This window comes from Berghia stephanieae, chromosome 14 (genome assembly GCF_034508935.2).
Source record: "Berghia stephanieae isolate SIO BIC M18660-M18661 chromosome 14, UCSD_Bste_1.3, whole genome shotgun sequence".
Taxonomy (NCBI): Eukaryota; Metazoa; Mollusca; class Gastropoda; order Nudibranchia; family Aeolidiidae; genus Berghia; species Berghia stephanieae.
Window position 1 is genome coordinate 26,033,888 of NC_088373.1, and position 13,348 is coordinate 26,047,235.

Sequence of the window (13,348 nt, forward strand, 5' to 3'; positions counted from 1 at the left end):
TATACAACGACATCTCAAATGGCTCTAACCTCCTCGTACGTTATTTGTCAAGCGTACACATTTCACAACCGTATAAAAGGGTACTTATAACATATGTGTCTACTACTTTCATTCTAGTCATCAACTTTAGGTTGTTGTTTGAAACAACTGGTCGCATTTTATGGAACTCGTTTTTTGCTATTGCTATTCTTTGTTTTTTTATCCTCTATGTCACGAGCGTCATGGGTGATGATAGTGCCTAAATATTTAAATTTCTTTACTTATTTGATGGTCTCTCCTATGCTTGACAAGTGGAAGGTCGTGTTGTTGTCATTCTTTGAGACCATCATGCATTCGGTTTTCTTAACATTCAGTTTCAGGCCCATCTCTTCACTTTTGCACACCACTATATCTAAAATTTTCTGCACGTGTTCTGGAGAGTAGGCCATCAGAGTACCATCGTCTGCGTATCTTTATCATCATCATCATTGCCTTTTTCACACTGGGTCAGGGTATAGGCCACAGAGAAACAGTTTCCATCCTTCTCTATCCTGAGCTAACTTTTTTTTTTTATCTCATTCCAGGTCTTACCACTTCTCTGCATATCAGCTTCTTTAATTCTTCTCCATGTTCCTTGTGGCCTCCCCTTGATCGTCTGCCCTGAGGGTTCGAGTCCAATACTTTCTTTGTTATAGTGGAGTCATTCTTTCTAAGCGTGTGTCCAATCCACCTCCATCGTCTTCTGCCTATTTCCTCTCCCAGTGGTTTCTGCTGTGTTCTTTTCCATACTTCTTTTAAAAAAATTCTATCCATCCATTTTATTCTGAGTAGATTACGCATGCACCTGTTAACAAAAATCTGTACCCTCCTTATACATGCCTGTGATGCGTTCCAAGTTTTACATCCATACAGTAGGACAGACTTCACGTTTGAATTGAAAAGTATTAGCTTTAGTCGAAGGGAGATATCTTTAGTTCTCCAAACTCTGTTCAAAGATGTGAATGCAGCCTGTGCCTTTCCTATTCGTGCTTTCAACTCTGCTTCTGTGCCTCCATCCTTGTCAATTATACTTCCGAGATAGCAGAAAGTGTCTATATCTTCGAGTTCCTGATCTTTTAATTTGATCTCCTCCTTTTGACGCGTACCTATCCTCAAGACCTTTGACTTTGCAGGGTGAATTCTTAGACCAATTGATTCCGAGAGGCTGTTTATAATTGTGGTTTTTGCTTGCATCTCGTCCTGGGTGTGGGACAAAAGAGTCAGATCATCTTCAAAATTCAGATCATCCTACTGTGTCCAGGGGGTCCACTGTTTCCCATTTCTTCGCCCTTTGGAGTTTTCCTTCATTCGCCAATCCATGGCAAGGATGAACAGGAATGGTGAGACCAACCATCCCTGCTTGACACCAGTCGTAATTTCAAAGCTGTCAATAAGCTGATCTTCATGTACAACCCTGCAACTTGATCCTTCATACATTTCCTTAATGAGTTTTACTATCTTTTCAGGGAGTCCATAATGTGCCAGAATTGTCCACAATGTTGCTCTGTCAATACTGTTGAAAGCCTTCTCGTAATCCAGCAAGTTGACAATAAGAAGAGAGTTCCATTCTATAGACTGTTCCACTATGACTCGCAGAGAGAGTGATTCCTCGATAATTATTACAATTACTGAGGTCCTCTTTCTTTGGAAGCGTGATAAGATGTCTTTCCTTCCAATCCTTTGGGAATATCCCGTCATTCCAGATTTTCTCAAATAGTGGGTGCAGGGCCTCTTCATTTCGTTCAGCATCAACTTTTAGAGCATCCCGTAGAATCTGGTCTGGTCCAGCGGCTTTCCCCTTTTCATCTTGTTAATGGCACGCACAATCTCTGCTATCGATGGTGGATCACAACTAATTGGTAGCTCATTCCTTGCAGGCAAAATTTCTGGCTGGTTGTCTGGTGGTGGTCTGTTCAGAATGCAGTTGAAATGTTCCCTCCATCGTTAAGATTGAGCCTCTTTTCCAAAATTAGTTTTCCCATCTTTGTCTTTGACTGGTACCTCTGGTTTCCCATATTTTCCAGCAAGTGTCTTGGTAGTTTGATAAAGGATCCTCAAGTGTCCTCCTGTCGCTGCTGCTTCTGCTTTCTCTGCAAGTCTGTTCATTAATGCTTCCTAGTCTTTCTTCACAGATCTTTTGACTTCCTTTGCTATGGCTCGATACTGCTCTTGTACATCTAGTCTTGAGCCCTTGCTCGGCTTGCATTCACTTGTTCCTTCCTTGTTCTTCTCTTTTCAATAAGGCCCAAGGTGGTTGGACCTATCCTTTCTTTGTGTTCCGATTTCTTTACACCCAATACCTCGTGGCAAGTTGTTATGTAGACTTCCTTGATCTTTGCCCATCGTGACTCTACATCTTTGTCCTCCTCGAGCTCAGTAAGAGGTTGGAATCTATTACTCAATTGTAGATTGAATTCCTCATTTTTTTCCCCATCAAGTGCATTCACCTCGAATTTTCTTCTTGTATGTGATCTGGTCCCATGTTTTCTGAGTCGGAGCTTAAGCTTTGCAAATAGCAGGTGGTGATCTGATCCAAAATCTGCCCCTCTCCGTACTGTCACATCTTCCATTGAACGTCTGAATCTTCAAGAGATACAAAAATGATCAATCTGATTCTCTGTCATGTCACACCATCTGGTGAGACCCAAGTTGCTTTGTGGATCCTCTTATGGTGGAACACTGATTCTCCAATCACCAAACTGTTGAATGCACAGAAATTTGCAAATCTCTCACCATTATCGTTCATTTCCCCCATACCATGAAGTCCCATGATAGCTTCATAACCTGCGTTATCCTGTCCCACTTTAGCATTAGCATCTCCCATCAATATGTTGATGTCTTTCCTTGGCAACTTGTCAATGACTTGTTGTAGCAGACTATAAAATGTAACTTTGTCCTCATCTGTTGCATCATTTGTTGGGGCATAGATCTGTACAATGTTCATGCTGATCTTCTTTCTCCGTGTTGTAAAGGACGCCATGATGATCCTTTCTTCGTGTTGACTTCAGTGACTTCTGGGCAAACTTGCTAAGAATTATTCCCGTCCCCTCTCGCTGAATATAAAATCCTCTCCCCAGACTTGAGGTGTTTCTGTCCGGATTGTATCCAGTGGGTTTCGCTTACTCCGAGTATATGCAGCCTGTATCTTCTCATCTCAGTCACAACTTTAGAGCTTTTTCCTGCTTCTACATTCTACGACGCAATTTGCAGCTGCTTATAACAACAAGAGATGAAGTGAGTAGAAACGTGCCAGAAGACAATAGAGAATAAACATTTTCGCGGCGGTGGTGGGGTTTGAACCTGCGACATTATTGGTACGACAACTCCGCCTGGCTGGTGAGAGCGTGACTCTACCGTATGATCTATCCACGAACACAAAAATATTCGTAACAAAATCAGGTCATTTCTAGAGCTCTCTCTCTCTCACCGACTTCTGGAGACCGCGGGTTCGCCACACAACCATGGCCAGCAGTTAAGCTTAATAGCCAATATTCTCAACACAAACATATAACATAGAAACGATTGAGACATTGAGTATGCTCCGGTAGATGGGGTGAATTTTTAATTCAGAAAAGTGAGTGGAGCAGGCACTTATGTTGGTAACAACAAGAGATGAAGTGAGTAGAAAAGTGCCAGAAGACAATAGAGAATAAAAATTTTCGCGGCAGCGGTGGGGTTAGAGTCTCTATTGCCTTTTGGCACTTTTCTACTCACTTCATCTCTTGTTGTTACCAACATAAGTGCCTGCTCCACTCACTTTTCCTAATCGAAGCTACTTTTTTGGCAAAGACGTCATCGGGGCAGCAGTCCTTTCGACTTTGTCTGTTGTCCTTCATAAATTCTGTCATTCCAGAAACTCTTCGGTCGCCCAAGCTAAAAAAGGATTTGATTTGTCCGTCTGCGTTTTTGTAACGTTTGAGTTTAACGGAAAGGGGTGTTAACCCTTTGCCAACCCCCAACCTTGAGGACCAGGTGACTCAAAGATGGGGGAATCGCACACCATTAGTCGCCTTTTACGACACGCTGGCTTGGCGTTGGGATATTCTTGACCCTCTCAGTTGAGGGACCCCGGACACCACACGGGGAAACAGCGTATCTAATGCTATTCATATTCTGCCCTTCAACGACGACGCCTTTCATATCTTCAATCTCTTTGAATATTATTTCACTATATATGTTAAAAAAGGTCCGGTGATAAGACGCAACCTTGTCTTACTCCCTTCTCGATGTTAAAGAAGTCCGATGTTTCATTATACAGTTTGACACACGCTGTTTGATTTCAATATAGGTTTTTCACCAGTCGAAGGTCTTTACTGTCTATACCGATCTTTTCTAAGATTTTTAATAGCGTTTCGTGCTGTGTGAATCAAAAGCATTGGAGTAATCAATGAAGCATAGATAAAGTGATTTTTGTTTTTCGATTGACCGTTGCATTAATGTTTTCAATGTAAAGATTGCATTTACCGTACCCTTTTCTTTAACAAAACCAAACTGCTCGTCACTTATCTCTGGAGAGATCTTGCTCCTCATTCTTTTCATAAGTATTCTTAACATAATTTTTGTGGCCTGGCTCATTATGCTGATTGTTCTGTGTTGGACACAGTCAATACTTCCTTGTTTTTTGGATAGCGTAATGAATACTGATTGTCTGATAGACTTATCTGATGCGTATTATTCGGTCTACAAAAGGCTCATACTAACATGTGCAGAAAAAACATAAGGTGCAGAAAGGACTACAATTACAGTTCGTCCCTGGGGGGGGGGGGGGGGGGGGTGTGCGCTAGCAAAGTAAAGAGTTTGAGGAATGGGGTCCCTCAGGATTCTATACTGACACGAATGTTCTTTAATGTCTACATTAGCGACCTGTCATACTCACTGCATATCCTACCCTTCACTGAGGCTGGGACATGCAGAATATGGAGCAACTACTATTCAAAATAAGGTCTGAATCCGTCCCAAGATGACACCAATTGACGATATTTGACAGATAGTAACTGAAGATGAGGACTTTAAAAAACGTACCAGCAGCAATCAGCCTAGTCAGCGGCTGACAAACCCTGAAACGGAAAGTCTTAATCGGGAACCAACGTCTAGCATATAAACGGAATCCTAAGTACCCTGGGCTTACGCTGAACCGCAGCCTTTCCAATACGGTCAATCTCAAAGGTATCGACCGACAGATAAAGAAGCGAAAGAGCGTTTTGTGAAAGCTGGTGGGAACAACTTGAGTTGCCGAATAGGCAGCCCATGCATTTAATTTTCCTGACTTCTGACTGTATTAAACATACGAGATGGACTGTGACTCTAAAAATCACTTCCTCGTATGGGCGCAAGCGTAGTCATTTCTAAACTGGGAGAGAAGCTGCCAGGCTTCTGTACCACCAAGATTAAGCACTGGTTGTCTGTCAGCAGAGTAAGGTCTAGTTCAGTGGGGACTTTCTGTCCGTCCCACATCCATAAGTTACAACAATGAACCCGAAATCGCCGAGCATCTTGTAAGAAGTTGTGTTTTGAGGAGGCTATCGGATACGTCCTCGAAATTAAACGAATAGGGTAGCTAATTCGACGACTGAATACAGCGCCATAGTAATGCAAGGTGTGACAAAACCACAAAAAGCTACTACCATCGTGCTTGTCACACTTTTTGTGCTCATAGTTGTTGTGAATTTGTTTACAGTTCTCATGGCTATCATAATATGTATACTAATTGAAACAAAACAATCCATTGCATAAAATAAAGTCAGAAGCAGAGATTTGAGGTCAGCAATTGTTTATTTTATTACAATCAGTCAGTACTCTTATATATCTATATATACAGATTTTCCCCCACATTTCGCTATTTTCCTCATCTCATCGGTCGCCCCTTGTGCAACGGGGCCACAAAACTTTTTCATTTTCCTGTGGAAACATCTATACCTCCAGTGGTTCTTCTCACAGGCATTTGATCCATTTTGCTTTTCTGGCTGTTCCGATAAGAAAAAGTATGTTAATGTTAATGCATTTTTAAAATGTGTTTTTATTTCTACTATTGTACAATGCTCATTTACCACTTTTTGCCATCAAAGGCGGGTTTCAATGAAGGAGCTTACAAGACATAAACCGAAATCCAAACCAAAAGACAACCTAGAAAAAAGCAATGAAATACTCTCAACGTATCTGAGCACGTGTGTACGTGTGTGCTGTGTACTTGTGTCAGTGTGTGGGTTTGTGTCTGTTTGTGTGATATGGTGTGTTTGTGTGTGTGTGTATGTGTGTGAGTGTATGTGTACTTGTGTGTATGGTTTGGATAAGTAGCTTTTTATCTTTTTTCCCCATTAACCCTTATCAATACCAACTTTTTTATTGCTCCATTTATCACGGTTAAATAATTATTTTAAAATATAATTATGATCAGATTTGTACATCAAAATGTTTAAAGAAAAATTATTTGTTATATTTTAAAGATAATTACCATCTCTTACAATAAACACCCATCCGAACCATTAGGCCCATGGAGCCGGAGTTTAACCCGATTCCTATAACGGGAAACGGATAATAGCAATTGGATAGGATGCTAGTTTATCACAAACTATTTTTCGTCAAATCTAACAGACCAAGCTACCCAATTACTGCTGTGCTCTTGTAAAACCGGTACTTCTGTATAACTGCGGCACTTGGGCGTTGACAAAATCCGAAGAAGAACATCTGGATGCCTTCCATCGCACACAGCTAAGAAGGGTACTGGACATCAAATACCCAAAAAAGATCTCAAATGAATCACTCTATAAGATCACAAAAGAAAGACCAATCTCCCTTGACATTTTACAACAACGATGGCAACTTTTCGGTCACATACTACGCAGGGACAAAAACATACCAGCTAACCAAGCCATGTCGGGATATTTCCAAAAACACGGGAACCTTTTCAGAGGAAGACCGATCACAACACTCCCTGTGATCCTAAACAAAAACCTCACAACACTTGGACAAAGCATTAGTCTCATAACGGCAGGGGACCTTGAAAATCTGAGAACCCTAGCGGAGGACCGGCAATATTGGAGACACCTCACACAGGAAATACTGGAAACAGCCAAGGCGACCCGATCTTTCGGTCGAGACGCGAAAGGCATCTAAGTCAAGTCAAGTCAAGTCAAGACAGGCGGTCAATATTGGTCTCTTTGCATGTGAAGCGAGTGCTCTACCAACTGAGCTATTGGGACTCCTACATTTCTTGCATTTCTGAAAACTAAAAGTTCGTATTTATTATCATGTGTGGCTCTTGATAGATTAGAATTAAAAGGAATTTTTTAGCTCTTGGATAGCTCATACGATAGAGTCACTATTTCCCTGCCAGGCAGATTTGTCGTTCCACTAAGGCACTGGTTTCGACTCCCATCACCGCCACGAAGTTATTTTTTATCTCCATTGATTCAGGCACTCATTTCTTGTTATTATCAACATAAATGCCTGCTCCACTCAATTTTCTGAATTAAAAATTCACCCCAAATACCGGGGCATACTCAAAGTCTCAATCCTTACATGTTTGTGTTGAGAATTTTGGCTATTAATCTTAAATGCTGGCCAAATTGCTTCGCGGTGTTTGCGTTTGTTGAACCCGTGACCTCAAGAAGTAGTACGTAGTTTGCACTAAATTTGCATTATTCTTTATTTGCTTGAATGTCCATTTGACAAACAAAAATAAAAAAAAAAACGCTGGATTTGTATTCGTGACCTCCAGAAATAATATTTATAAATGCCAATCAGCCATCTTTTCCACCTAATTTCACACCAATAACTCGTTCAAAGCATAATTCAACGATTGCGTAATTACTGAAAAATAATCGGATTTTCAAATAGGAGGGATGGAACAAGGTTGCTTTGTACAATATTACCTTTTAAATGAAGCACCGTTTTTCAAAGACTAGAGATGCATATTTAAGATGATTTAAGTAATCTTTTGACATCTTCCAGAAACGTTCCGGGTTGTTTCTATCGGTTAATTGTCTGGCTATTCGGCGAACGGGATTGTGGTTAGAATTATATTAGGCCCATAATAGAGGATTAATCCTACAAAAATCTGTTATGTTGAAAAGGAGAGAGAGAGAGAGAGAGAGAGAGAGAGAGAGAGAGAGAGAGAGAGAGAGAGAGAGAGAGAGCGAGAGAGAGAGAGCGAGAGAGATAGAGAGAGAGAGCGAGAGAGATAGAGAGAGAGAGAGAGAGAGAGAGAGAGAGAGAGAGAGAGAGAGAGAGAGAGAGAGAGAGGAGGGCAGTACAAGCGTCCGTCTGGTATATCCAGAAGACTGATTATCAGTAATCAGGTCAGGTCAATTGATGACCTTCCTTCTGCCAGTAGACTTCTTCACAGTATATGGTCTTCACATTTAAAGAAGAATAATTTGCCTACATTGTTTGTTGCTGCACACGCGATCTCCTGGTTGTCTGACATTTCATGTTTTCCATCTTAACCCTTCCATCAACACACATTATATCGTGTTACAGATACCAGTGTTAAGAAGAAGTCTGTAAAATGATGTCCTATAAAGTGCGAGGCTGAATCAAAAAGTAATTGGACAAATGTCCTACTGAGTTCATTTCTCTTTGTGGGGACGTCATATTTGGCTCAATTGAACGTACGCATGTACTACTTAAAGGTTGAAAAAATTAATTCTATCAGAGGTTGACAAAGTTATAGTAGTTCACAATGGCTGCCCCCAAGAATGTTCGTGAGCCACAGGAGCAGGAGGAGGACGAGGAGGGGCAAAAGAAGGATATTTTTGACTGACCTTAAAGCACTTTACAAGAAGGCTCCAAATGTACTTTCTATTTATTTTGTTGACAGCACACTTCTCTTCCGCCCCGCTTACGTCTTTACATATATAATGAAAAATTCGAATACTGGCTGTCTTCTTAACTCCTTGTTTTTTCGAGGCATAAATACAATCTCCAAAGCAATCGTAAGCTTTCTTAACGTTAGCACAGAGGGCGGTGACGTTAGAATTTAGGATACTCCTCTTTCCTGTCTTGTAATCCACAATGCATTTTTTGCGTTTTTTATGACAATTTGAAGCAGCCTGGATAGTCATGACGACCATCAGTATAATCAAGACAGATTTAAGTTTGGCGCCCATCGTAGAACTCGTTGCAAAACTGGAAATAAAAATGTAGGATATGGCAATTAAATAGCAAACTTACGTATTTTGAAGTAAACCAGATGCCGAAAGTGTCTTTAGATATATAGATAAATGCTAAAAATATAAATTGGAGCTTTTGTGATGAAATAAACAATATTCATTTCTCAAAACATAATTTAAAAATCAACATAGGTCGCATATTCTTTCTTAGTAATTCTATTTTAGCATTAATTAAAAACCTCCAATCATGATCAGGATATTGCTGGTCGACTTATCAAGCTTCTGAATTCATAATTTTCACCATGGGTCTGTCTGAATCGCCCAAAATTAAATAAAAATTGGTTCGCAAAGTTTGTATGTAAACTTCAGAGTTTTGAGCCCCTGGCCCCGAAATTCGAGACTTAGGAGGTTTGATCCGCCGACCATCTATATTAACCCTCTCCTTACCAGCCATAGCTAAATTGTCACATTGGTTACGATGAAACCAATATTTGTCTCATTCAAATTTCTTTCTTATGTCACGAAATTTGAAGAATATTATAGTTTTAGATATAAGAACTAAACAAGATTATATATAGCATGATCTATTCCTTTGGGTAAGAGTTTAAAGATTCTACATTATTCTGTGTGATAGATAATGACGTTTTCAGGATTTAAGTCCATGAAATGGTTAGCAAGGAGAGAGTTGAAATCGGTAGGGGCTGCCTGAACCCTTTGATCGTGAAAATACTAACGAAAGAGTGAAAAATCGAGAGGCTTCGTTTGGGAACATACCACAAAGCCTCTCCATTTTCACTCTTTCGTTAGTAAGGAGAAACATGCCATAACTGATGGAATATGGAAGCAAAACAGTGCATTGGAGCTTTTAATGTTTTAAAACAATTCTTTTTGGCAAGGAAATATTTATTTGAATCGTCTGTCGATCCAGACAACACATGAATCGGCACATATAATTAGCGCTATGTAAAGATGAAACACGTGCCAAAATAGCAATGTAAAGTTGAACTAATCAAAGATATGAAATTATAACTATTAGAATTCAAACTCATTTTTCTTAGTCTTCGTGTACACAATTGCAGGTCTGATAACCCTCATCATTATGAGCTCATTGTTGTAATGGAAGTACTACCGGAGCAACTCACAATAATGTCCATTACAACAAAGTCAATACAGGCTTCTTGATATGAGCCAACAGGTCCTTGAATTAGCATATGTGAGCCATTGTTTCAAAACGGTATTATGTCGGGATCGACAAGATCTTTAAAGGTCAATTTTCAGATAAGAAAAGTAAATTTTGGTTTCACGCACAACAATGCATCGTCTCGACTTAAGTGTGATAGTTTTGGTTATATAGGACATCGGGGCTCGCGATGTGTGGTCTTGAAGAAGTCACCTGTTCACCCAGCAGAGATTGGGTAACTGGGTCTGTTAGATCTGAGGAAAGTATTATCGATAGTCCAGGGTCGTATCCAAAGACTAGCAAGCAATTGCTCTCTGTCATGTCGTGCTATAGAAACTGGGAGAAACTCCGGCTCCACGTGCCTAATGGCTTTGAAGGACCACTTAATGTCCAGCGTGACGCAACATAACCATATTTCACGAATGCAAACTTGTAAAATGAGTTAAAGCAATGATTTAAGTATTATATGAAAAACTTAAATACTAAAGTAAAAAAATATTTACTTACATCAATCTCTTATTCCAAAGAAATCAAAACCGATACTGATGGATGGTATGATGGATTATACAATTATAATGTTGTACAGACGAGGAGAGACACATCGCATGATCAGAGGAATAAAATGATTGGTTGTTGATTAGTTAGCAACTTGCGTCATTCGGGAAGTTGTTGTATAATGAGCGTTGATCAGTGTTGATTTACACACAAAAATATATTTGTGTACAAAGATAATGATGATGCATCCTGCCCCCCCCCCTTTAGACACACACACACACACAACACACACACACACCTTCCCACAACACACACACACACAAACACTAAAGAGCGCTCACAAACAAAAGGAAGTATCATGATCATGCCTGAGCCTGTTGTGAGATTTGTAACACATGTGCAATTTTGTTATGTCGGATCAGTGTCCTTCAACCAAAATCAAATAATATAGATTTTATTAATTGTTATTCTATTGAGAAGGCTATGACTAAATAGACGTTTAGGGATATGGGTCTTGGCTGATTAATATAAAAAAAGACTGTGAATGAAACTCCTGAAGTGTCTCGACGTGTCCTAGATACTCGTTCAAAAGGACTCGTTTACACTTATTTAATTCACATATATAGATAAAACTGTTCGCAATTCTGAAAATGTCTTGTATCATGAATAAGAGTTGGAAGATTGTTTTTTATTGTTTTTAAGGGTTTTACGGCGCTTGCAACACATTTAGGTTATATCAGCGCCAGTAAAAAGGAAGAAAATGGGATAGTAAAAAGTTCTAGAATTACAATTAGAGCACCCAAGAAAAAGTAAGACAAAGGGGAACTGAGAACAAATAGGGATCAGATGTAGATTCCAAGAGCATACCACCAATGTACTTAGTTTGAAATCACCTACAAGTCTCATCCAGACACAAGCACAAAATCCAACAAAGAGGAACACACTCAAATGCTTACATTATACATTCAAAAGAAAAATAATAATACATAACAGAGAGATGATTTACAAGGAAAAAAATATCATCTCCCAAAACAATAACTATGCATTTGACTGTTTCCCTCCCAGCTAGGACTCCGGCCAGAGCCAGGACAAAACCAAGAAATCTCATTCTGAGACAAAGACAGAAAGCATGTTGGAAAACAGATATAAGGGTATAGAAGACACAGTATGTACCTCCCTGCCCGCTATGGGAGGTCAGGATCCCCACCCAGAAGAGTTGGAAGACAACTGTAGCTAGATCTATTTAGTGGTATACGTCATATAACTAAACAACCAATCAAATCCAAAGCAAAAGTAGTGAGGGAATAATTTGGAAACCCTAATCTTATATTTTCAGGATATAAATAGAATCGAGTTGAATTTAGTTCATTGATATGAATTTGAATTACATTGCCTTAACAATATTTCTATTGTCATTACAATAATCAAATACTTAGACTCACCTTTTGTCCAAATCCTAGGTAAGAAAAGAATTCTTTGGAACTTCGAACTATTCTCCGGTCCGCCATTTTGACTCATGCACACGAGTCACGGTCGATATGTTACTAAATAAATCGACTCTCATCAATTTTCAAAACGTGTAGAAATTATATTCTAAATGTAATTATATGACAGATAGCAACAATACAATTGACGCATTATTTGTTATGGCTGAACTTGTAAAACCGGTACTTCTGTATAACTGCGGCACTTGGGTGTTGACAAAATCCGAAGAAGAACATCTGGATGCCTTCCATCGCACACAGCTAAGAAGGGTACTGGACATCAAATACCCAAAAAGATCTCAAATGAATTACTCTATAAGATCACAAAAGAAAGACCAATCTCCCTTGACATTTTACAACAACGATGGCAACTTTTCGGTCACATACTACGCAGGGACAAAAGCATACCAGCTAACCAAGCCATGTCGGGATACTTGCAAAAACACGGGAACCTTTTCAGAGGAAGACCGATCACAACACTCCCTGTGATCATAAACAAAAACCTCACAACACTTGGACAAAGCATTAGTCTCATAACGGCAGGGGACCTTGAAAATCTGAGAACCCTAGCAGAGGACCGGCAATATTGGAGACACCTCACACAGGAAATACTGGAAACAGCCAAGGCGACCCGATCTTTCGGTCGAGACGCGAAAGGCATCTAAGTCAAGTAAGTCAAGGCTGAACTTAAAAGAAATGTTTCATTTTTATAATTATTCGTGATCGCGGGATGATTGATAAGCTTTGTAAGATACTGGAGTTTTTCCGACAGTATTGTCATCCAAGTCTGTGAAACTTGCTGCTTTTATCAGTTTAGAGGACACGGTCGTCGCCCTGTTGTGTGTGTGTAATAGTAGTAGTAGTAGTAGTAGTAGTAGTAGTAGTAGTAGTAGTAGTAGTAGTAGTAGTAGTACTAATAGTAGTAGTAGTACTAATAGTAAGAGTAGTAGTAGTAGTAGTAGTAATAGTAGTAGTAGTAGTAGTAGTAGTAGTACTAATAGTAAGATTAGTAGTAGTACTAATAGTAAGAGTAGTAGTAGTAGTAGTAGTAATAGTAGTAG

At 39.6% G+C, this 13,348-nt stretch overlaps 1 protein-coding gene across 1 annotated transcript; it reads right to left on the reverse strand.

Annotated features, from left to right (window-relative positions):
- Positions 1-5,771: 5,771 nt before the first annotated feature.
- On the reverse strand, positions 5,772-10,949 carry LOC144959767 (uncharacterized). Its single transcript, XM_078892500.1, has 3 exons — positions 10,816-10,949; positions 8,781-9,144; positions 5,772-5,981 (listed from the first exon to the last, which is right to left on the reverse strand). Exons 2-3 carry the CDS (start codon positions 9,123-9,125, stop codon positions 5,817-5,819), a joined length of 510 nt encoding a protein of 169 aa, XP_078748626.1. The 5' UTR covers positions 9,126-9,144; positions 10,816-10,949; the 3' UTR covers positions 5,772-5,816.
- Positions 10,950-13,348: the final 2,399 nt, after the last annotated feature.